Source organism: Oncorhynchus tshawytscha, unplaced genomic scaffold (assembly GCF_018296145.1).
Source record: "Oncorhynchus tshawytscha isolate Ot180627B unplaced genomic scaffold, Otsh_v2.0 Un_scaffold_4246_pilon_pilon, whole genome shotgun sequence".
Taxonomy (NCBI): domain Eukaryota; kingdom Metazoa; phylum Chordata; class Actinopteri; order Salmoniformes; family Salmonidae; genus Oncorhynchus; species Oncorhynchus tshawytscha.
Window position 1 is genome coordinate 897,501 of NW_024609831.1, and position 25,313 is coordinate 922,813.

The following is a 25,313-nucleotide window of genomic DNA, read 5'->3' on the forward strand; positions in this document are numbered from 1 at the left end:
AATTGCGTCACATCTCTGCCAGGTGTTATCAGTACAGTACATAGTTCACAACAGACCTAGACATGCTGGTACAATATATGAGTAGACCTTAGTAGTAACAAGAGCGCCGTCTATTGGCTTGGATGACATATTGTAACAGAAATATTATTGATGACAGTATTATCATTCCAGTTAGTGACTAGTGGTTCTTATCTCTGTAGACTCGACTGTGGAGGAAGTCCAGATCTCCAGGAACAGGAGGCTGTACCTGCTATGGAACAGACCTCAATCGTAACTTCTACGCTAACTGGGGCAGTGAGTATGGTTCTTACTCTAAACCACATTCACTCACACACACCAGGGTTGGGGTCAATTCCATTTCAATTCCATTGAATTCAGATAGTACACTGAAATTCCAATTCTCAATGCTTTTCAATGAGGAACATTTGGAATTTGGTTTACTTCCTGAATTGACTGGAACTGAGATGGAATTGACCCCAACCCCAACCCTGACACACACATCCTAACTGTGTTTTCCTCTCCTGTCTGTGCAGTGGTTGGTGTCTCGACAGACTGCTGCTCTGAGACCTACTGTGGCACCAAAGCTCTCTCTGAGTCTGAGGCCTGGGCCGTCACAGACATGTTGGGGAAGATGAGAGAAGACATTCTGGCTTTCCTCACCATCCACTCCTATAGCCAACTAATCCTGGTGCCCTACGGACATCCCAACATCTCAGCACCCAACTACGATGAGCTGGTACGCCTGTTCCACACACAAGTAGACCAGCGTTTTTCAATTCTGCTTTTGGAGACGCACAGGGGTGCAATTTCTTTGACCATAATAACGTATGTCTCTGTGTTGCCAGATGGAGGTGGGTCTGGGAGCAGCCAAGGCTATAAAGGCTGTCCATGGGATGGACTACACAGTAGGCACCTCACCTGATGTGTTGTGTAAGTAGTGAGGCTAAGAGGATACTGTGACTTCTAAGTGGCTATAGTTACATGAATATCCTGTGCACTGTTTACAATTCAACAAATCCTTTATTGTGTTTCTCTATTATTACAACCACTGGCCTATACTCTGTCTCCAGATGCCAACTCAGGTTCGTCTCGTGACTTCGCCAGGCTGATCGGCATCCCGTTGTCTTTCACCTTTGAGCTCAGGGACAAGGGTGAACACGGCTTCGAGCTCCCAGAGGACCAGATCCAGCCCACCTGTGAGGAGGCCTACGCCGGAGCACAACACATCATCACCTACACACACGACAAGGCCTTCTACAGCTATGCTGCCACCGTCACGGCAACACTGTGGACCACACTGCTGGCAGCCTGGGTCTCTAGCGCCATCCTGCTGTAAACTGGGAGGACTGCAGGAGTCAGGCCAGAAGACGGTGGCAGTTTATCAGTATATTCAGAAATGAGACTTTGGACAAAAGTGATAAACTGTCAGATAGACTATATAATCTGTTTAATCACTTATTTTATCAACTGTGCTTTGTTATTTGTTTCTCTACAATTCTGCTGTAAAATATAACGGTCGTTAAAAGTGACAAAACACAAACACGTTTGTACAGTAGTATATTTTGAATGAACATTTCCGTGATATAAATATACTCAACTGCTATGTAATGCTGTCGTAACGTCCTGCTTCTGTTATCGAGCCCCACGAGTTCAGTGAAGGTCCAGTTCTACATTAGATCAACCTCTGCTCCGGATGAAAGATTTGACTGTTTAACTTGATCAGATCCAACAGCACCATTGTGTCCAGTTGCTTTCACCTCTGTCAGGTTTCTAGTTTTTATTGTCACGTGCACAAGTACAGTGGAATGCCTTTCTTGTTTGCTCGTTCCCAACAATGCGGTAATCAATATCAGTAGTACTATCATTTGTTTGTATAAACAAGTAAAGTAGAACAAAAACCCACTGTTCCTGGGTAGCAGAAGGTTACGTTGACCCCCTCTCCCCTGTCCATGTGTAGCTGAGGAGCATTAAAGGCACTGCTTGGTCAATCTGTTGTCTGCATTGGCCGTGCAGTATTTACGGTGATACAGCCTCTGCAGAAGTCAGGGCATTCATACTTATTGCACTTCGCAGAGCTGTTGTGAGGAAAGTTGTCAAGGAAGTAAGCTTGTGTTCATACAGGACCTCCCGCCCCCACCTACTGTCAACCAATCATGTTAATGCAGAGCTATATGAAGCTATACGGAGCTATACGGACCCTTCCGCATCATTACATTGGGAGGTGCACAGTGATGTGGTACAGAGCTCAATTTGGCTTCTGTTCAGTTTAGTTTAGTTTATTCATTTGACCATTTAAAAAAACAAGCACACATAAAACTTAAAAAGCCATACATGCACTTGAGAAAAATCATGGAGGATAACGCACAATAAAGTCTGGGACTTATTTCCATTGTGAATCCTCTTGAGACAAGATGGCTAGACAACATTGAACACAGTTAAACACAGTGTGGCATTGAGATAAAACATCAAAACAAAGAAGAAGAACACCTATCTCATCATTGCAGTGACATCATAGGGGTTATTCATATGGGCACAGAAGACATCAAACATATGTTTACTTTATTTTTAAAGCTGCCCAGAGAGAACGTTGTTTTTGTGGGCAGAGGCAACTCATTCCATTCTGAGGCTCCAGTATACAAGAAAGTACCTTTCCCAGCATTACTCCTGAACCTGTAAAAGCACACACCAGCAACATCTGATCTGGTGCTGTGATTATGTGCATCCCTAACGTGGGGAAAGTAATCCATTAGATATCTGGGCGCAGGACCATAAATACCCCTGTCAACCAAACCGAGTCTAATCTGGAACACCTCAGCCTCAACAGGCAGAACCATAAATACTCCTGTAAACCAAACTGAGTCTAATCTGGAACACCTCAGCCTCAACAGGCAGAACCATAAATACTCCTGTAAACCAAACCCAGTCTAATCTGGAACACCTCAGCCTCAACAGGCAGAACCATAAATACTCCTGTAAACCAAACCGAGTCTAATCTGGAACACCTCAGCCTCAACAGGCAGCCAGTTTAGTTCCTGAAAGCAGCTCCTGCCTATGTGAGTACGTGGACTCACCTTCAATACTACCCTGATCAGCTTATTCTAGGCTACCTGGAGCTTCCCCTTCAAAAGCTTAGATAAGCCCCCAAACCAGGAAGTACTAGCGTAGTCAAAATGGCATTGAATGAGGACAGTGGCTAGTACTTTCACCGAGTCCTTATCAACATGCCTCCAGATCCGCCGCAATTTCCATCACACCCTCTATATGGAACTTACTAACATTCTTTCGGATCAAGCATAAATTGGATTTTAGTGCGTCTGAGATAATCACAGTCATCAGACTAGTGAGTTCGTCTGATCAAGGTAAAGGTGTGGCTTTACATATTTATTTGATTACCACTAGATCAGCGCCATTCTATCTTTCTGTTCTCTTTCTTGTAATGACATAACAGAGATAACAGAGACAACAGTTTCTTACATCATGTCTTTATCTAGATGTGGGGCTGCACGTGTCTTCATCTAGATGGGGACTTGTATAAAGTCCTCTCCCTGCTGCCCAGGTGACTGATTTGACAGCTGGAAGACACAGTGAGTTGTGAGACCTGTTAGTAAAGGAAAGAGGGACATTGTTGATGATGATGCTGGGTCTGGGGTCTGTTGGATTGGTTCTGTTATCTCTGGCTGTCCAGAGTGGACATGGAGCCCAGGACAGGTGAGTCTGGGAGGGATACTGTAACTCTACTACGGTTAGTCTCCTATGAAGGATGACTTAACAAGTCAGACTAACAGGAATTGTATTAAAGATTCATACATCGGTAGCTGATTTACAACCAATTTATAACCACCAAACCAAGATGTATTTGTTTGATGTGCATATGTGTGTGTCAATGTACAGTGCTGTTTGGAGTAGAGAGGAGACCACTGAGAGGAATTACTACACCAGGTACCACAACATGTCAGAGGTGAGGGAGAATACACACACACACACACACAAAGAATGACTGAGTCCTCACTGCAGAGACTCTGGTACCTCTCCCTATAGATTACAGCATGGATGGAGCAGATGAAGAGGGAGAACCCAGATGTTGTGTCCTCCATGGTCTACGGTCAAACCTATGAGAGGAGGAACATCACCTTACTGAAGGTTCTTCACCTCTCTCTCTCTCTCTCTCTGCATTCACTGTCTTCAGCATGCCTGGCCCTGGCTAGGTCAGTCTTACAGGGAAACCACTAAGTAGCTTTCATCACTAGTGTTCTTCTGCTTTGACTAGACCCAAGAGGCCAATGTCTGCAGCTCAATGGAGATCTCCTGTTGGTTGTTATGTTGCAGATTGGTCTGCGTTCTACTGAGAGGAAGAAGGCTATCTGGATGGACTGTGGGATCCACGCCAGAGAATGGATCACTCCTGCTTTCTGCCAGTTCTTCGTTAAAGAGGTGTGGACGTGTTTAACTATTCTTGTGGGGACCAGAAGTAAACAAAACAAGAATAGTAAACAAACAAAAATGTTACCAACTGGGGACATGCTGTTGGTCCCCACGAGGTCATATGCTATTTCTAGGGGGTTTAGGGTTAAGGTTAGAATTAGTATTAGAATTAGGTTTAGGCGCCAGGGTTACTTTTTGGGTTAGGTTTAAGGTAAGGTTTTTGGGTTAAGGTAAGAGTACGGGTTGCGAGTTAGGCAAAATAGGATTTTGAATGGGACTGAATTGTGTGTCCCCACAAGGTTAGTTGTACAAAACATTGTGTGTGTGTGTACTATCATAGAAATGAAAGAGCATGAAGCAGTACTGGTGAGAATCTCCTCCTTGATTTCTACCAACAGATCCTGAGAACGTACAAAACCGACACCAAGGTGAATGAGATGATGAAAAATCTGGATTTCTACATCACACCAGTCCTAAACGTTGATGGCTACATCTACTCTTGGCATAATGAAAGCGTAAGTACTGATTAATGCTACTTCAGACCAGCTTTGACACATTCTGGGAAACTACTGGAAATATGACAAATTGTGTCTTTAATTGCATCACATCTCTGCCAGGTGTTATCAGTACAGTACAGTACATAGTTCACAATAGACCTAGACATGCTGGTACAATATATGAGTAGACCTTACAAGTAACAAGAGCGCCATCTATTGGCTTGGATGACATATTGTAACAGAAATATTATTGGTGACAGTATTATCACTCCAGTTAGTGGTTCTTATCTCTGTAGACTCGACTGTGGAGGAAGTCCAGATCTCCAGGAACAGGAGGCTGTACCTGCTATGGAACAGACCTCAATCGTAACTTCTACGCTAACTGGGGCAGTGAGTATGGTTCTTACTCTAAACCACACTCACTCACACACACCAGGGTTGGGGTCAATTCCATTTCAATTCCATTGAATTACAATTCTCAATGTTTTTCAATTATGAACATTTGGAATTTGGTTTACTTCCTGAATTGACCCCAACCCCAACCCTGACACACACACATCCTAACTGTGTTTTCCTCTCCTGTCTGTGCAGTGGTTGGTGTCTCGACAGACTGCTGCAATCTGTTCTACTGTGGCACCAAGGCTCTCTCTGAGTCTGAGGCCTGGGCCGTCACAGACATGTTGGGGAAAATGAGAGAAGATATTCTGGCTTTCCTCACCATCCACTCCTATGGCCAGCAGCTCCTGGTGCCCTACGGACATCCCAACACTACAGCACCCAACCATGATGAGCTGGTACGCCCGCCCCCCAAAATAAGTTGTGTTGTAATAGACCAGTGTTTTAAAATGGGGATCAACAGGGATGCACGTGTTTTCTGACCATATTAACCTGCAGTATGTCTCTGTGTTGCCAGATGGAGGTGGGTCTGGGAGCAGCCATGGCTATAAAGGCTGTCCATGGGATGGACTACACTGTAGGCACCTCACCTGATATCCTGTGTAAGTAAGGCTGAGGGAAGACAACGAGTCACCAAACACTGAAGTGAGCAATGCCTGGTTAATCCCATTTTATCAAGACCCACATCTATACTCGGACACATGGCAATCCAATGGGAAGAGACGATACAACTACTGGCCTACAAAACTCTCTCTGTCTCCAGATCCCTTCTCAGGTTCGTCTCAGGACTTTGCCAGGCTGATCGGCATCCCGTTGTCTTTCACCTTTGAGCTCAGGGACAAGGGTGAACACGGCTTCGAGCTCCCAGAGGACCAGATCCAGCCCACCTGTGAGGAGGCCTACGCCGGAGCACAACACATCATCACCTACACACACGACAAGGCCTTCTACAGCTATGCTGCCACCGTCACGGCAACACTGTGGACCACACTGCTGGCAGCCTGGGTCTCTAGCGCCATCCTGCTGTAAACTGGGAGGACTGCAGGAGTCAGATGAAACCCACTTATTTTGTCAAGTGTGGTATGTTACTTGTGTCTTTAAAACTCTACAGCAAAAATGTTAAATTATCATCTACTTCTTAAGTTACTTTTAATATTGACAAAACACATACAGGTTATTTGTAGTACAGTGTGTTTTGAATTAACATGTCATTGATATAAATACACTCAAACCGTAATGATTTGTTGTCATAACTTCCTTCTGTTAGATCCATGAGTTGTCCCCTCATAAGTCCAGCAACCGTTGCCATGTTTACCCAACCAAAGGTGCTGATCAACATTAGTTCAACCGTTACCATGTATACCCAACTGCCTGACTTGATTAGGTCCTACAAAGCAGTTCTAATGTATGTGTCTTCTATCCCTGTGTTTCGCCCCTCTCTTCTCTGTTTCTGGGTAGCTGCAGTGTTATGTGGTGTTGAAGGGCTGGAAGCCCTGTTGTCTCAGGCAGGCCAGAGGCAGGAAGAGTTGGTCCTCTTGAGGAAACTGGTCCCACCGTGTCCATGTCCAACCTGGGACAAACAGACAGAGAGGCCAAAATATCTACATAAACTCAGATACAAATCATTAACTTACCAGTGTAGTAAATAGTGCAGGCCAAATACAGTAATACAATTGGAATTCCTGGGAACCTAGGAGACTGGGATAGCCAGGTTTCTCACCTTCGTTTTTCTCTGGTTCGAGATTGACTGGCTCTGCTGGGTAGCTCCTGTCCACTTCTCCTTGCATGATGATGGTGATGTAGTGGTACTGCTCATCGAGCTTGATGGAGTTCACCACGGATGCGAACCTTACTTCTTTCAGGCGCACTCCTGCCTCTTCCATCACCTCCCTGTGTGCGCATTCTTCCCAGGTCTCTCTTCAAATGAAAAATACAACTATTAGTCAACTTTAATATGAAATTAATATCACACACTTGTTTACATTAAGAAATACTTAGCTACTCACCCAAATTCTAGATGACCGCCAGGTAGCTGATACGTTCCTTTGCCCATTGCACTTTTTCGCTTTCCTACGAGGACGCAGTTGGAGTGAGCTGAATCTGTGACAAGAACCCCTACTCCGACACCAGGGCGCTTGAGGGGTCTGCAGTTTTGTGTCATCTCGTCAAATCAGACCACGGTAATTCATTTAGTAAAACTATATGCAAATAGCTCTACTATAAACACATGCTATGGCATATGCTCTTCTATCGTTTCAGGCAACTTCAACACGCACAGCTCCTCCTCCGCAACGAACGGAACGGAACGAGCCAGGTTGACACGTGAATATCACTTCCGGTACAATTTTTTTGTTGCTTATCAGGCAAAGTTTTCTGGGTAGCTTGTAGATACATTAAGCAATGCAGATGGAAATATTTATAAGCAAACGTGTATGCTATGATTCCCTATCTTTAACCGTCCCTTTATTGCCCTGATGTGATATTACATCAAAATGTTATTTTGGAAGTGATAGTCCATAGTGTAGCCAGAGATAGTTTATTATAGTTTTAGTAGTAGCCTACAACAGTGGACTGGACAAAAATGGAACCACAGATTGTTGGCTGCTTTTGCATCAGTCACATTTGTCAGAGCAAGCTACCCCATTTTAGGCGGCCGCCGGCTACAGAAACTGCATAGCCTTGCCAACTATGTGAACAATGAAAAAGTCTCACATTCATTTTTTCTGAATTGATGGCAACATAAACACATCGCCTTATTAGGCTACACACAGTATGCTAATACTGTTATGTATTTTGGTGTGGCAGATAATACGTGCTTGCTGTTCACTCGTTTTGACTAAAAGGGAAACGGTTTGTCAGAATTGACCAGAAGTGGATTTTCGTAGTAAGTTAGGAGAATTTACGCAGCAAGTCAGGATAATTAACGTAACATGTTATAAAAATAATAAAATAAGAATTTGTTCTTAACTGACTTGCCTAGTTATAAAGGTAAAATTAAAAATTAAATTAAAATAAGAATTAGGCTAAGGTTCTGAAAATGTTTAAGGTTAGCTAAAATCAGTGGTGTAAAGTACTTAAGTAAAATTACTTTAAAGTACTACTTAAGTAGTTTTTTGGGGTATCTGTACTTTACTATTTATGACAACTTTTACTTGACCACATTCCTAAAGAAAAGTATGTACTTTTTACTCCATACATTTTCCCTGACACCCAAAAGTACTCGTTACATTTTGAAGCAGGACAGAAATGGTCCAATTCACACACTTATCAAGAGAACATCCCTTGGTTTGTTTCTGAATGTCTGAGTGTTGGGAGTCTGCCCCTGGCTATCCGTAAATAAATAAAAACACGAACAATTGTTCCAACTAATTTGCTTAATATAAGACATTTGAAATGATAAACACTTTTACTTTTGATACTTTAGTACATTTCTGAAATTACATTTACTTTTGATACTTAAGTATATTTCAAACCAAATACTTTTAGACTTTTTCTCAATTAGTATTTTACTGGGTGACTTTCACTTTAACTTGAGTAATTTCCTATTAAGGTATCTTTAATTTTACTCAATAATGAAAACTGCGTACATTTTCCACCACTGGCTAAAATGCAAAATAATTATCCACTTTTGTGGTCAATTTCACGTAAACTGTATCCCATCTAGCCGCAACCCTGTTCACTGCGCTCAAAGACTTTCTATCTGCTATTTTCCCACAATGTGTTAATTTCCCGCGCTTTTGTAATATTTTGTAATGACATCATCGAAATAACGTGAGAAACGCCCATTTAATTTTACAGGCGGGTGCGCCGAGAAATTTCACCAATCGCTTCGTGGTTGGGCTTTCACTGTCCAATAAGAACAACACATATACCAAACACCTATCAACTACGTGTATCCCTATATATTTAACCAATCTACGAAGGGTAGCATTGATAATAGAGGCCAATCAGGACCTGGGGTGTTTTGTGTCCGGTGCAAGGGGTCGCAACGTCTGCCGGCTTTCCTTTCCGCGGTCTCTCTTGGCTGAGCGTTTTCTGGATCTCACTGCAATGGCGGAGCAGCAGCAGTTCTACATCTTGCTGGGCAACCTGATGAGCCCTGACAACGACATCAGGAAACAGTCCGAGGTAAGCTCTCAAAATATACTGTCTAGGTCGATAAGCACCGCGCTGAGGCTACTCGCTAGAGTTTGCCAATTTGCGATTAGCCCAGCCCACGTGTGAAGCCGAAGTGGACTAGTCTACGGCTTAGCAGCTAACGTTAACTAGTTGGCTAAAAATTTAGCATGTGGAAATGGCACAATTCATTTATCCATGAAACTTCGTTAGTAAGCAAGTCATTAAGGCTTCGTCAACGATTTTAAAAGGCCCTTCTCTAGCTATAACTAACGTTAGCTAACACTACAGTCGTGCTCATTTACAGTCGTGCTCAGCTAACGTTAGTTAGCTAGTTAGCAAGTTAGAGAGACACATTGATATGCACATCACCACTTCGGTTACAGTAGCTACTAACGTTACTAGTTTAACAAGCTATGTTTTAGGTAGTTAAATATTTTGGGTTCCTCACCCGAAGACTCGAGAAAGCGTTACTGAGGTCGATATCTGAAGCAACGTTAATCGACAACACAAAATTGTCAAGGGCCCCGGTCAGAAATGTAGCTAATGTTAGCTAGTTAGCCAGCTATGTTGCAATACATTTAGAGTCCGAAGCTACAAACTACTCTTGGTTATCTAGCTTACTCTCTATATTATGTCAGCTGGTGTGACTATGCCTAACTTTAGTTATAAGATGGCTAACAAACTAGTTAGTTTTACAGTCGTTACGTCCGCTAAATAATCTACATGTATAAAAGATTAGTCTGTCCGGACCTGTGGGCTTTTTGTTTCAGGTGCGATGTGTCGCAACTAGGTCGGTATCTAACACGATAGCAAGCTATCTTGGTAAATATACAGATCATATGAGCACGCCTGTATTAGCATGCGTGTAATCCACACATCTACCTGGTCAGCTGTGTCACTAGTTGGTAATCTTTATGGATAGCCTGGTCTCAGACTTTCTGAAACTAGCTACCAGGATTAGCAGCTAACGTTAATGATCTTGTTTTCCCACTGACTAGACACACTTATCCGTGATCAAGCCGAGATTGCGATCCGTAGCGCATTGTTATGGACGGTCTCTTCATCAGGGCTCAGATTTGAGTTTCACTTGAATCTTATCGCACTCATCCCCCACTAGCGGTCAGCACTTTCCTTTATGAAAGACAATGAGTGTCTGCCGATGGTTAAGCTCATCGGAATCCTTTAGTCACACAGAGAGAACGTCATGGAGATCAGGATTATATCTACCAACCTACTGGACAGCAGGGATAGAATAAAACAAGTTTAGATTCAATGAGTTCATTTTAAATGTCGTTGGTTAATGCTATGGGCATTGTAATCTACTGCGAAGATACTCTGAGCTAGATGTAATCGCACTCATTAACCTGAAACTATATATAGCACCAATAAATCCAAACTGTCCTGTGGTGGGCTTATGTGCTCTTATTTGCTGACCCTGTCAAGATTCCGGATGCAGACACTAAAAGATTAGATGCCACCTATGAACCAGAACTAATTCAGTGTTTCCCCCATGAGTTATTTTATTTTTTAGCAGCAGTGACAGTTAGCAGGAATCTTGAAAAGCGGGGGTGGGGTGTGTGTCCCGGGGCATACATCCACATTGTTGGAGAGAGAATATGCAGTGGCAGTCACAATTTAGCCCCCCCAATGTCACCAAGCATCCAGCAACAGCCATAGTGTTATTAACCAGATGTCAGACAGCTGCCGCATTAGACAAACTAATGAGTAGCTTCTAGTTAAGATGACAACTCCTATTAGTCTAACTTTGCCACAAGGGAGATTTTCATAACCCTGAATTTCAATCTATGACCCCCCCACGCACCTCCGTTATCAGGGCAATGGCTTTCAGGAGAACACGTTAATGCTTCCTCTAACTGACGCATTCTCTCTCTTTGCAGGAAGCTTATGACACCATCCCTGGTCAGACAAAGATCACATTTTTGCTGCAGGCCATCCGAGATGCAGCCTGCGCAGAAGAGGTTTGTTACATTTTAGTCATTTAGTAGCCTCTTAACCAAAGCTACTTACAGGAGCAATTGGGGTCAAGTGCCTTGCTAAAGGGCACATCGGCAGATTTTTCTCCTTGTTGGCTCAGGGTTACCTTTCGGTTACTGGCCCAACTGCTAGGCTACCTGCTGCCCATGGTTGACTCTTAAACATGAACAATGTCTCAGGGGGAGAATGAGCTCATGTAAACAAGTCTTGGAAGGACATTTAGTCACAAGACAAAGCCGTGTCACAGTACTTCTGTAGCCAAATTTTTATTGTGTAATACCGTTGTTGTGCAGCATCCATTCTATCCTAGGAATCATGTAGTCATTTCATCTTCCGGAAGTAGTCCTTTTGCATTGCATCAGCTCAAATACCCTGTTTTTATGCTCACCAACCTGCACAGTAATAGTGTAATAACTCATACATGGCCATTGTCACGTCACTTTGGTCATGCTGCCCTGCTCGGGCGTTGACAAATGCCAGATCTTACAACGCCTGGATAGGTATTTTACCTCGGGATAACCCCACATAAGTCATAGCAATCTGGTGCCTGACAGCATAGTCGATGTGGCACATAACCATTGGTCGACGCATGCAGCGTCTGAGCAGGGGAACATGACCAGTGTGACGGTTGTGTCAGTGAGTCGTCCTCTTGACATTTATTCAGATGAGGGTGTGTTTGCTGATCAGCATCTGTTAGCTCTTTCGGCATCACAAATGGCACCCTATTCCCTATATTGCGCACTACTTTTGACGATGGGCCCTGGTTAAAAGTAGTGCACTGGATGGGCTAGGCGGCCTGGCCCTCCATGCCCCTCTCTTGCGTGACAGTATTTATAGAGCGGTGAAACGGGAGCAGGACAGGGAACTCGACCGGGAACAGCATACCTCTGCTGCCTACTTGACATGTTTGGATCTTTGTTTCAGAGAGCTAGGCTTTGCTCAGGGGGATGTCATGTATGTTGAGACAAGTTGTTTTGCTTTTCCAATTGTCCTTTTCGGATATCTACATGTCGGGGTTAAGGACTGTTTGCCAAGGAACACTTATGGCACACCTTTGACTGACTGAAACGGTGGACTTTAATCGTGTTAAACTTTGATCAAATGGAGGCATTGACCTCTGGTGTAATCATGAAATGTGTCCCCCACCCCCAGGTCAAGACTATGGCAGCTGTGCTGCTGCGTCGGCTGCTGTCATCCTCCTTCGAGGAGATCTACCCCGGCCTGACGGTGGACATGCAGACGGCCATCAAGACAGAGCTGGTCACCAGCATCCAGACAGAGGCCTCGCCCAACATTCGCAAGAAGGTCGCCGACATCGCTGCAGAGCTCTGCCGCAACCTCCTAGGTTGGTTAGGGGACAGCTGAGGGGGATCTGCAGTTGACCTCTTGGTCCATGCATAGCCTCAGTGGTTTTGACTATAAAACACTTTGGCTGTGTCCCCTTGTGGAGTGATACGGACAGGCTCCTTCAGCTCAGTCTGGTATACTACATTCTCTTGTCTTTACATGGTTCCTCTAGATGATGATGGAAACAACCAGTGGCCAGAGCTGCTCAAGTTCCTGTTTGACTCGGTCAACTCTGACAACGTTGGCCTGAGAGAGGCCGCCCTGCATATATTCTGGTGAGAAACCCAACCCAATACCCCCCAAGACTTCATGATTTATTCTGAAAACAAAGTGTTAATGACTACTTGTTGATCTGTGTTGTTGTACGATGACGTGAGTATAGCCTAAGCTTTGCATATGCAGCCTTTGTCATAACTCCCACTATGCTCTGGTCTTTCTCTGTAGGAACTTCCCAGGTATCTTTGGCAACCAGCAGCAGCACTACATGGAGGTGATCAAGAGGATGCTGGTTCAGTGTATGCAGGACCAGGAGAACCCGCAGGTGAGTGCCATGCAGGGGTAACACTCCACACCTCCATTTGAATAGAAACTGCTAACTCTGCAGACATGTTTTCAGCTTTCAACGTCACTCCAGCTCCTGGAAGGATAACTTAAGTCTTGTATAAACTATTGTCACCTGAACTGGTAGTGTCATTGTCTCCCTTATTCCCCCCTGTAGATCCGTACCCTAGCTGCCCGCGCTGCAGCCTCATTCGTCTTGTCCAATGAGGGCAACGCTGCCCTGCTGAAGCACTTCTCTGACCTGCTGCCAGGCATCTTGCAGGTGAGACAGCCCCCCCCACATCTGCTCTGGGGAAATTGGCTTCTTCCAGTCAAATCACAGATGTACCTTTACATGTCTGTTAGCGGTTTTAATAATGAGTCCTTCTCAGATGAATCTCTAGATGTGATGTGCTCTTTTATTGTAATGTAGCTTTACCCGTTCTGCTGGTTTTAACGATCCCTCTCGGTCTCTGGTAAGGCGGTGAATGAGTCGTGTTACCAGGGAGATGACTCTGTGCTGAAGTCTCTGGTTGAGATCGCTGACACGGCCCCCAAGTACCTGCGCCCCAACCTGGAGGCCACCCTGCAGCTCAGCCTGAAGCTGTGTGCTGACACCACCCTGACCAACATGCAGAGGCAGCTGGCCCTGGAGGTTATCGTCACGCTGTCTGAGACTGCTGCCGCTATGCTGAGGAAACACACCGCCATCGTGGCATCCAGCGGTGAGTGTTGGTCAAACCGCCCCTGTCTCATCACCCCAGTCTGCTGTCTGAGGTGTACTGATTCACTCAGATGTATTTTTGTAAGGGGTGGCAGGAAGTACATTTTCTCTCATGCCAGTGGAGATGCAGTCAGTCAGTTCTCTTCAGAGGTAAACTGAGTGCAGCTCAAGGAAATGTTGTTTTGGGAAGTGTCTAAATCAACTCTGCCGTGTGCTGTAGCACTTCAAAGTGCTATTTAAGTCTGACTCCTTTTGACTGCAGGCTAAAAATGCAACTGAATAGCTGTTTGAACAGTTTCTCATTTGAGGGTTGTTTCAGCAACCGAAGCTAGCATTTAGTTTGGAGGTTTGTCACTATTGGGTTGTTTAGTCCAAACGTAGGAAAGTATTTTTAGTTTGCTGTTGACTAAGTGTTCACCATTGTTTGTCCTCAGTGGTCACAGTAAAGTCAGTGATGTATTGGTGTGGTGGTTGTCTGTGCAGTTCCCCAGATGCTGGCTATGATGGTGGATCTGGAGGAGGATGAGGACTGGTCTATGGCTGATGAGCTGGAGGACGATGACTTTGACAGGTACAGCCTAGCTACTACAGAAATGTAATGAATAGAACTGCCGTCCCCATTCAAGTCAATGGTGGGTGGTCTGGTGGCCATTGCAAGTCTACTCATGGAGCTAAGCAGGAAGTGTACCATCAATCTGTGCTGTGGTTCAACTCAACTGACACTGCAACAAATGCATACCATTGCATGAGCTACATCAATTAGCATAATTTTAATAAACATTCTACAATACCATGAATGATTGCATCACAATACCTGGCAGCCATGCGAATGTATCATAAGTTTACCAGTCAAATTTCTAGGGTTAGTTTCCAATCCTGTTCTATTCATTCCATCTCTATGCCAGCTACATCACATGCACACAATCTTCAACTGGTACGGCCTAAACCTGTATTTCCTGCACTGCTGATGAAGCATACTGCAAGAATTTACCCCAGCAAAAATGGTTATAGTGTGTACTAAAGGTTCAAAGGTGATTGATTTGAAGGATGGGGTTGTTAACTTGTTGTATTTGTGTGGGTTTCACAGCAATGCAGTTGCAGGAGAGAGCGCTCTGGACAGAATGGCCTGTGGGCTGGGAGGAAAGATGGTGCTGCCCATGATCAAACAGCACATCATGACTATGTTACAGAACCGTATGTCTTATCTTTGATTTCAAACACTTCTACTACATCTGTCATATCCAGAACCACTCTCTTGGACATGGTCTCGATCATGAGGATCATGTACCATAGGGTGGCAGGTATGACCCAGCTGTGATGTTACCTAGAAACACGTCAGTAACTGTATGTTTGTGTGTCAGCTGACTGGAAGTACCGCCACGCCGGCCTCATGGCACTGTCGGCCATCGGGGAGGGCTGCCACCAACAGATGGAGGCCATCCTCAACGAGATTGTCAGCTTCCTGCTACTGTTCTGTCAGGACCCTGTGAGTTTATTCAACCAATCAAATGCCTTCATATATAATATACGCACCATCTAGCAGACGCTTTGATCCAAAGCGACTTAGTCATGCGTGTGTACCTTAAGTATGGGTGGTCGCGGGACTCAAACCCACTATCATGGCGTTGCAGGAAAACTCCTGCTGTACCAACTGGGCTACAGTCTGTAAAGACCTCTCACATCAGCAGTTGTCACAAAGTACTTTTTAATTCAGTGGAATCTGTTTCACGTTGAAGTTGTGTTTTCTCCCTGATGTGGTTTGTTGTTGACCCTTTGTCTCTGTTTCCAGCACCCCAGAGTCCGTTATGCTGCATGCAACGCCATCGGGCAGATGGCCACCGATTTCGCCCCCACCTTCCAAAAGAAATTCCATGATAAGGTATAATGGATTTTTCCACATGATTTGTTGAACTGGATTTTGAGGACACATTGTTTTACATTGGCAGCTTTACCACCTCTTGTAAAGAAAGTGCCCGTGTCAAACAGGGTCTTAGGCCTGCACAGCTTATCAAACTCGTACTGATGCAAATTTATATTCATGTCAGCTGACCTTTGACCCTGTGCCCCCTCCCACCAGGTGATCTCTGCCCTACTGCAGACCATGGAGGACCAGACCAACCCCCGTGTCCAGGCCCACGCTGCCGCAGCCCTCATCAACTTCACTGAGGACTGTCCCAAATCCCTCCTGATCCCCTATCTGGACAGCCTGGTCCAGCACCTACATGTTATCATGGTGGCCAAACTACAGGAAGTATGTCTGTCTGTCAATGTGTGCTGTTTTTCTGTCTTAGTGTGTGTATTAAAAACATTTCAACCCACAAGGTATTTCTCTGCGACAGTCCTCTATGGTTTAGCAGTAAGACCTTTTGGGAGATTAAAGGTCTGTTCTCCACCACGGGTTTCTCTCGCTGTAGGAATCTGTTACTTAATGTCAGACTACATTTACAATCTATTTATTTGATGTCATCGAAGGCGTTTCAGCTTTGAGTTACCAATCCGTTTAGGGAAAAAATGCCAATCTTTGTTGATTTCAAACATTATCCGTCTGATCTGTTTTGCAGCACAAACCCTTATCAGACGTACGTCTTTGTTAATGGGCCTTGGTAGGTCATGATCAATGACCATGTTAACTTGTGGATGCTTTAAGCCACTGAATTACTCATCTAGGCAATAAGCTAATGAAGCCCTCTGTCCACCGTCCCAGCTGATCCAGAAGGGTACCAAGCTGGTTCTGGAGCAGGTGGTGACGTCCATAGCGTCTGTGGCGGACACGGCCGAGGAGAAGTTTGTTCCCTACTACGACCTGTTCATGCCCTCCCTCAAACATATCGTGGAGAACGCTGTGCAGAAGGAGCTGAGGCTGCTCCGAGGGAAGACCATCGAGTGTATCAGCCTCATCGGCCTGGCTGTCGGCAAGGACAAGGTACACACTGCTTTGTCTACCAGGTGTTCAGTACATGTTTCTTATGCAAGAGGATTTGTCACACCAAGATGTGCATACATGCTCAATGCCTGTACTTTAAGTGTTATTTCCTCTCCATCCATTTTGTATTTGTCTGTTTGGTGAAACGTTGACTGATTGCCCTTCTGTCTCAGTTCATGCCTGATGCGTCAGCTGTGATGCAGCTGCTGCTGAAGACCCAGACTGACTTCAATGACCTGGAGGATGACGACCCACAGGTATGTTTACAGATGTGTTGTCTAGAATGGATATGATTATCCATCAGAGCGGGGGACTGTTGTCTGCTCTAATTGTTGCATTTCTATCTGCGTTGTTTTGGAAACTGAACTGCTGGGTTATGTAGAGAACACTGTAGTGAAACGTTTTGCAACTGAAATCACAGATCTGTTATTGGACACGGTCTGGTAGTGCCGCCCCATTGTTCCTGTTCACTTTTTTTACTCATTTATTTAGTAAATATTGTCTTAAATCCCAAAAAAGTCAGTTTAGTTGGTGCTCTTTACTCAATTCACCTGTTTCCCTCATTCAAATCCCAAAAGTTACCAATAAAACTTGTCCAAGTCAAACAACGTTTCTAATCAATCCTCAGGTACCCTAATATGTAAATAAACAATCAAATTAAAGACTGAGAATAGTATGTTCATTACAGGAGATAAATAACAAAGTGCGCACCACAATACTACAGTCAAAGTGAGAGCCACCCAGAAAAATGACAAATTTTAGCTCATTTTTCAAAAAAACAAGCCTGAAACTCTTTGTAAAGACAGACATCTAGTGGAATCCCTAGGAACTGCAATCTGGGAGGTGTTCCATTGATTTTCCCATAAACGAGCATTTGAATGGGCAGACACCAACAAAACACAATCTGGATGGATTCTCCTTGGTTTTTCAGCTGTCATATCAGTTCTCTTAGACATTATTTTAACAGTTTTTAAACTTCAGAGTTTATGCAATACTACCAATTATATGCTTATCCCAGCTTCTGGGCCTGAATAACAAGCAATTTACTTTGGGCACGTCAACCACCTGAATACTGCCCCCGACCCTCGAAGTTAACTGTTTTGTTGGTTAAGGGCTTGTAGGTAAGGTCCTGTTGTATTTGACGCATGTGACAAATAAAATGTTATTTCAAACTGTTTTCTCCATAATGAACGAACCCCTGGTTGTCTGTTCCCTCAGATCTCCTACATGATCTCAGCCTGGGCCAGGATGTGTAAGATCCTGGGGAAAGAGTTCCAGCAGTACCTACCTGTGGTCATGGGGCCCCTAATGAAGACTGCCTCTATCAAGCCAGAGGTGGCCCTCCTGGACAGTAAGTTCTACGCTGGTTGGATGTTGGGATTGATTTTGGTATCCACAGTAGACTCCTATAGAACATTGCAGGGTTCCCATAGTCACTATAGAATCAATAATTGCAGTCAAACCTGGTGGAAATGTAATTCAACTGGCTTGCTATGCTTGTGTGAATGGTAGTGTCCTGTGGCTAACTAAGCCTTTTCTCCTGGCTTCCCTCCCCAGCCCAGGACATGGAGAACATGTCGGAGGATGACGGCTGGGAGTTTGTGAACCTGGGAGACCAGCAGAGCTTCGGCATCAAGACAGCCGGGCTGGAAGAGAAGGCCACCGCCTGCCAGATGCTGGTGAGACTGGGCGAGGGGCAGTGCTGCTCACACACCAATAGAACTTCATTTAAACATGGCTGCCGTATTGCTTTAGATTTGGAGTCATTTCCAGTTTAGGGATTAGATGAATTTCCTTTTTCATCCTGGACACTACCCAAACTCTGCTTTCAGGCTAACCCTGTCTCCTCAAGACAAAGAATAAGCTGTCTTGTATTTTAATAAACTCAGCAGGTCTTCTTTCTAAAAGCCTGTGTCTGTGTTCTCCAGGTGTGCTATGCCAAAGAGTTGAAGGAAGGGTTTGTAGAGTACACAGAACAGGTGGTCAAACTGATGGTTCCTCTGCTCAAGTTCTACTTCCACGATGATATCCTTTTAATGGGAGCGCTCACTACGTGTTGAACATCATGTTTATTGAAGACTGTTGTTGGCCTGGCTGTCAGGCAGGTCTCTGAATGGGACTGTTGTTGTCCACTGTGTTGGTCCTTGACTGTCCTGTCTGTACGTGTGCGGGTGGCAGCAGCGGAGTCCATGCCCCTGCTGCTGGAGTGTGCGCGGGTACGAGGCCCAGACTACCTCACACAGATGTGGCACTTCATGTGCGACGCCCTCATCAAGGCCATTGGCACAGAGCCAGACTCGGATGTCCTATCAGAAATCATGCATTCGTTTGCCAAGGTAACCAACCCCCCCCATCCCACATATGCTCGGATTATATTGTCTGTAGCATTTCCACAAATTAATCTTATGAATTTGAGTTGTAAGTAATTTATTATGTGGAAAGATGCTGACTGTGGTTGCCCTCCAGTGTATTGAGTTAATGGGAGAGGGCTGCCTGAACAACGAGCACTTTGAAGAGCTGGGAGGGATCCTGAAGGGGAAGCTGGAGGAACACTTTAAGAACCAGGAGCTAAGACAGGCCAAACGACAGGATGAGGACTACGACGAGGGCATGGAGGAAACTTTACAAGACGAGGTGAGCGTTCCTCACGACGGACCTTCTGGGCATTTTAATGACTTGTTAGATGCAAGGTAATGTGGCTTGATGTCAAATGCTCTAGTTTACAGCAATAGTGACTGCACTGATGTGAGCCATGTCAGGTTTGTGCTGTCCAATAGCAGTGTTTGTGTTCACACCTGCTTTTTCTAAGTGTTTATTCAGCTCTAGAATGAATCAACATATTTCAGCCTTGTCTTGCATGATGCATTTCTGCATGAACCAACTGTTCTGTTCCCATTTCCCTGGCAGTGTTTCCTACCATGTGATTGTTGTGTTCTCTGCAGGATGAAAACGATGTGTACATACTGACCAAAGTGTCAGACATTTTGCACTCTGTGTTCAGCAGCTACAAGGAACAAGTGCTGCCGTGGTTTGAGCAGCTTCTACAGCTCATCGTACAGCTCGTGGTGAGGATCGTTCCATCACTCACTCCAACGGACAGACATTAACATGGTCCTTGGTCATGTTCATTAGGGCACACCGTGACAAAACCTAGTGGAAAACTAGCATTTCTAGTCTTCACTGTTTGTCAGTTTTCTTCTATTTGGTGCCTAATGAACATGTCCATGTATGTGGGGTCACATTGGTGTGCCACACTATGTAGGATTTAATCAACAGAAGCTTGGTGCTGTTACAGGGCTGACCTTTGACCTCTTGCTGTTGTCTCCAGTGTCCTAGCAGGCCGTGGGCAGACAGGCAGTGGGGTCTGTGCATCTTTGACGACGTGGTTGAGCACTGCAGCCCCTCTTCCTTTAAATACGCAGAACTCTTCCTGCGGGCCATGGCCCTGTCGCTGTGTGACACCAGCCCCGAAGTGAGACAAGCTGCAGCCTACGGCGTAGGAGTCATGGCTCAGTACGGAGGAGAGAACTACCGACCCTTCTGCACCGGTACCTGACACACAGAGTCATGTTATCTATCCAGCTAGTGCCATCAAAGTATTCACACCCCTTGACTTGTTACACTTTTAGTTACAAGGTGGGATTGAAGTTGATTGCACTTTTTTTTACATAACAAAATTTGGGAATAAGTGGAGTTGACTACTTTCTGAAGACACTGTATTTATCTAGGAATATGTATCTAACTTGATTACATTGAACCTAGTCAGTGGGCAAATCATGATTTAGACTTGCTCACTTGGCTACAGCCCACTATGGATAGCCTGCTTGTTGCACTGTTGACATGCATCCCTGGACATGTCTCTGCCCTCTCCTGACTCTGGTTATCCTCTCTTCTCCAGAGGCACTGCCCACGCTGTTGGGTGTGATCCAGTCTCCAGACTCCAAGGTCAAGGAGAACGTCAACGCCACAGAGAACTGCATCTCAGCCGTGGGCAAGGTCATGAGATTCAGGCCTGAGTGTGCCAATGTCAACGAGATCCTTCCCCATTGGCTCTCCTGGCTGCCACTCAACGAAGACAAGGAGGAAGCTGTGCACACCTTTGACTTCCTTTGTGACCTTATTGAAAGGTGGGGGACTGACTTTAATATTACTGATTTGGTTTGTGTTCATTAGGCTCCAAATGGCTGGAAACTGACAAACGGGGAGTGGTCTAATGCAACTTGGCCAATAAGACATTTTATTTAGTGTTCTGTTGCTCAGCTTTTAGACGTTTTACATGGTCGCCTAATGAACATGACCCAAGTGTTGGAGCTCATATGTCTATGGTATAGATGTTCTCTTTGTTAATGTATTTTCCTTCCAACAGCAACAATCCTATTGTCCTCGGACCAGACAATGCAAATCTTCCCAAGATATTCCAGATCATCGCTGAAGGGGTCGCCAACGAGTCGGTCAAGAGTGAGGATGCATGCAGCAAGAGATTGGCAAATGTCATCCGCCAAGTACAGGTGAGGGAATGCTCTACTTGCCGGAGTTAGTTTGTTCAATCTAGGAACTCCTGCTTTTTGAGCCAAGCATTGAGAAATACTGAATATAGGCGGAAACCAAACCGAGGTTCATTTGAAACACCTTGTCAGTGTCCCACATTGACATGTCCTAGGTCTAGTAGTCAGTCAGCAGTTTCTTCATCTAAAAGCTTCTTGTGTTCCCCCCCCCAGGGTTCTGGAGGACTGTGGACCCAGTGTGTCACGATGCTGAATGAGACTCAACAGAAGGCCATCCAGGACCTCCTCAACACTGCTTGAGAAGCCTTATCCCCTTTGTTGGAAAACAACAAGACCATGTTTAAACATCTAGCTCCTGGATCTCCTCCTTCCTAGATCACCACCTCCCTCCCCACCTCCTTTTCCATCTCTGATCTGTAGCGTGTGTGGACTTCACTGCAGCCTCCTGCTGCCCCCCTCCCTATCCAGTCCGTCTCCCCTGCACTCGACTAACTGTAGGGACCAGGTTGATTTGTCTGAGTGGCTGTCAATAAGACCCTGCCCCCTCCAGAGGATGACCCCTCCCCTTTAAGTCAGTAATGTGTTAACGCCCACTGGAGTGGTCTATACCCTCTTCCTGAATCCTGACGGTTGGAGCATTGTTGGCCTCACCTCCACAAAGGGAAAACAAATGAACACAAGTATTAATTCAGTTTCTTCTCCATCCTGTTAAACTGTTCAGAGTCATCTGGTCTTTTGATGAAATTGACTTAACCCTTTCCACGACAAGTTTAACTGGTGTAGTTGTGCTCTGTGGAACCATGTGAAAATGTCATGTTTACCCAGCTGTAATAAACTCCTAGAAGTATCAGACTTGGTAGGACCCAGCTGCTGTATGAGGAGTGTTGACTAGAGGACTGGGGAATGGAAGAGGGGAGTGTACATGTCATGGGGTGACCACTTCCTGCCTCTGAATTTTTTTTTTTTTTTTGTTTAGGCTTTTTTTGTTTCTCTTTCTGACGGAGCCGCACGGTGGCACCTGGAGGAAATGGCCTCTGTATGCCGTTGGCTCACTGATCTGAATCTGTCTATTCTCAAGACTAACAGCATGTGTCAATGGCTAACTCAAGCTCTCCTTTAATAAATGAGTGAGAGGAAATCATGATTGTCTATGAGATTTAAAACAAACCCTTTATAGGTGTTATTTTCCTTTCCCTGAAACCCTGTATAAATGTAGGTTTGTTTTTCATGAAGGTTTACACCAATTGAATGAAGTTGGTTTAGGATTAAGTGTCTTAGCCACAATGTGCTGGGTTATAGACATGTAGACGCATGGAATAGACATAATGTGTGCATCCATCCTCAGCTAACATTTGGTTTAGAACCTTAGCACCCCTGCAGATATTTAGTGGATGGCAACAATACATTTCAGATTGGCAGAATTTGTCATAATGCATGGGTTGTCACTTTCACTACAATGTAGGTTTATTGTACATTATTGAAATAAGGAAAGTTGATTTTACCCTGAACAAAAAATAAACCACATGCAATAGTTACATTTTACGGAGTTCAGTTCCTATCAGTCAATTGAAATAAATTGGACCCTAATCTGGATTTCACACGACTAGGAATATAGATATGCGTCTAGTCAGATACCTCAATACCTTTAAAATGTATGTGCGTGGCTCAGAATACCAGTCTGTATCTGGTGTGACCACTTGTCTCATGCAGCACGACACCGCTCCTTCGCGTGGAATGTTGTCACACTTCAATGGCTGTGCAAAGTTTCTGGCTATTGCCACGGACTGGAACATGCTGTCGTACACATCGATTCAGAGCATCTGAAACATGTTCAATGGGTGATATGTCTGAGTATTCATGCCATGGCAGAACTGACACAGCTTCCAGGAATTGCTTCCAGAGACATGGGGCAGTGCGATATCATGCTGAAACATTAGGTGATGGCAATGGGCCTCATCACAGTATATTTTTGCTTTCAAATTAATCATTTTATATTTTGATCAAGTGGTACACTATAAAGTAAATGGTTAAACCAACAGTATTCATATCTGTCTGAAGTATGAACCAAATATCCATTGTGCCAGTTAACAAAAACAATACTTTTATCAATTACCTTTTTGACTTTTCTCTTGTCTAAGTAGCACACGAGTTGAAATACTACACAGTTGAGACTGGCAATACTTTGGATTCTCACATTCAGTTTATGAGACGACTCAACAACACCAGATGTTTTACGGAAGTCAAGTCTCCAGAGGAGAGTGATGTCATCATGGCTTTCTGTTCCATCGTCTCTCGCGCCGGGACTGATATTGAAGAAGCACTGCAACAGATTCCAAGTACAGTAACTCATCCCAAATATGACTTCCATATGTCATTTCCTTCTATACTGCTGCTTTTGATACCATCGATCACATTCTTTGGGAGAGATTGGAAAACCAAATTGGTCTACACGGACAAGTTCTGGCCTGGTTTAGATCTTATCTGTCGGAAAGATATCAGTTTGTCTCTGTGAATGGTTTGTCCTCTGACAAATCAACTGTAAATTTCGGTGTTCCTCAAGGTTCCGTTTTAGGACCACTGTTAACACTATATATTTTACCTCTTGGGGATGTCATTCGAAAACAATGTTAACTTTCACTGCTATGCGGATGACACACAGCTGTATATTTCAATGAAACATGGTGAAGCCCCAAAATTGCCCTCGCTAGAAGCCTGTGTTTCAGACATAAGGAAGTGGATGGCTGCAAACCTACTTTTAAACTCTGACAAAACAGATGCTTGTCCCAAGAAACAAAGAGATCTTCTGTTGAATCTGACAATTAATCTTGATGGTTGTACAGTCGTCTCAAATAAAACTGTGAAGGACCTCGGCGTTACTCTGGGCCCTGATCTCTCTTTTGATGAACATATCAAGACTGTTTCAAGGACAGCTTTTTTCCATCTATGTAACATTGCAAAAATCAGAAACTTTCTGTCCAAAAATGATGCAGAAAAATTAATCCATGCTTTTGTCACTTCTAGGTTAGACTACTGCAATGCTCTTACTTTCCCGGCTACCCGGATAAAGCACAAAATAAACTTCAGTTAGTGATAAATACGGCTGCTAGAATCCTGACTTGAACCAAAAAATTTGATCATATTACTCCAGTGCTAGCCTCTCTACACTGGCTTCCTGTTAAGGCAAGGGCTGATTTCAAGGTTTTACTGCTAACCTACAAAGCATTACATGGGCTTGCTCCTACCTATCTTTCTGATTTGGTCCTGCCGTACATACCTACACGTACGCTACGGTCACAAGACGCAGGCCTCCTAATCGTCCCTAGAATTTCTAAGCAAACAGCTGAAGGCAGGGCTTTCTCCTATAGAGCACCATTTTTATGGAATGGTCTGCCTACCCATGTGAGAGACGCAGACTCGGTCTTAACCTTTAAGTCTTTACTGAAGACTCATCTCTTCAGTGGGTCATATGATTGAGTGTAGTCTGGCCCAGGAGTGTGAAGATGAACGGAAAGGCTCTGGAGCAACTAACCGCCCTTGCTGTCTCTGCCTGGCCAGTTACCCTCTCTCCACTGGGATTCTCTGCCTCTAACTGTATTGCAGGAGCTGAGTCACTGGCTTACTGGTGCTCTTTCATGCCGTCCCTAGGAGGGGTGCGTCACTTGAGTGGGTTGAGTCACTGACGTGATCTTCCTGTCTGGGTTGGCTCCCCCCCTTGGGTTGTGCCGTGGCGGAGATCTTTGTGGGCTATACTCGGCCTTGTCTCAGGATGGTAAGTTGGTGGTTGAAGATATCCCTCTAGTGGTGTGGGGGCTATGCTTTGGCAAATTGGGTGGGGTTATATCCTT

At 44.7% G+C, this 25,313-nt stretch overlaps 4 protein-coding genes across 5 annotated transcripts in view; 3 read left to right on the forward strand and 1 right to left on the reverse strand.

Annotated features, from left to right (window-relative positions):
* The window catches only part of cpo (carboxypeptidase O), a 2,786-nt gene extending 1,178 nt beyond the window's left edge, over window positions 1-1,608 (forward strand). Inside the window, exons 6-9 of the mRNA XM_042319458.1 lie at window positions 201-294; window positions 534-736; window positions 846-930; window positions 1,071-1,608. Coding sequence (XP_042175392.1) covers window positions 201-294; window positions 534-736; window positions 846-930; window positions 1,071-1,336 — 648 coding nt within the window. The 3' untranslated portion in view covers window positions 1,337-1,608. The remainder of the gene's footprint in view (window positions 1-200; window positions 295-533; window positions 737-845; window positions 931-1,070) is intronic.
* A 1,900-nt stretch (window positions 1,609-3,508) lies between these two features.
* Window positions 3,509-6,356, forward strand: LOC112220571 (carboxypeptidase O-like). The gene is made up of 9 exons (XM_042319396.1): window positions 3,509-3,708; window positions 3,892-3,958; window positions 4,039-4,140; window positions 4,327-4,431; window positions 4,821-4,937; window positions 5,216-5,309; window positions 5,511-5,713; window positions 5,833-5,917; window positions 6,079-6,356. The coding sequence occupies exons 1-9, from the start codon at window positions 3,629-3,631 to the stop codon at window positions 6,342-6,344; spliced, it is 1,119 nt and encodes a 372-aa protein (XP_042175330.1). The 5' UTR covers window positions 3,509-3,628; the 3' UTR covers window positions 6,345-6,356.
* A 91-nt stretch (window positions 6,357-6,447) lies between these two features.
* Window positions 6,448-7,620, reverse strand: nudt15 (nudix (nucleoside diphosphate linked moiety X)-type motif 15). Its single transcript, XM_024383367.2, has 3 exons — window positions 7,322-7,620; window positions 7,036-7,232; window positions 6,448-6,885 (listed from the first exon to the last, which is right to left on the reverse strand). The coding sequence occupies exons 1-3, from the start codon at window positions 7,474-7,476 to the stop codon at window positions 6,782-6,784; spliced, it is 456 nt and encodes a 151-aa protein (XP_024239135.1). The 5' UTR covers window positions 7,477-7,620; the 3' UTR covers window positions 6,448-6,781.
* On the forward strand, window positions 7,575-23,003 carry kpnb3 (karyopherin (importin) beta 3). Of its 2 annotated transcripts, none has more exons than XM_042319395.1 (24): window positions 7,575-7,653; window positions 11,333-11,413; window positions 12,582-12,774; window positions 12,949-13,051; window positions 13,221-13,317; window positions 13,495-13,599; window positions 13,798-14,041; window positions 14,524-14,611; window positions 15,128-15,234; window positions 15,402-15,526; window positions 15,830-15,919; window positions 16,118-16,291; window positions 16,745-16,963; window positions 17,137-17,220; window positions 18,182-18,314; window positions 18,521-18,642; window positions 18,892-18,988; window positions 19,127-19,299; window positions 19,430-19,597; window positions 19,906-20,028; window positions 20,292-20,511; window positions 20,862-21,090; window positions 21,330-21,471; window positions 21,682-23,003. In XM_042319395.1, exons 3-24 carry the CDS (start codon window positions 12,591-12,593, stop codon window positions 21,766-21,768), a joined length of 3,114 nt encoding a protein of 1,037 aa, XP_042175329.1. In that variant the 5' UTR covers window positions 7,575-7,653; window positions 11,333-11,413; window positions 12,582-12,590; the 3' UTR covers window positions 21,769-23,003. The 2 variants fall into 2 exon arrangements, with proteins under 2 accessions (XP_042175329.1, XP_042175328.1); XM_042319394.1 differs by lacking the exon at window positions 7,575-7,653 and adding an exon at window positions 9,245-9,443.
* Window positions 23,004-25,313: the final 2,310 nt, after the last annotated feature.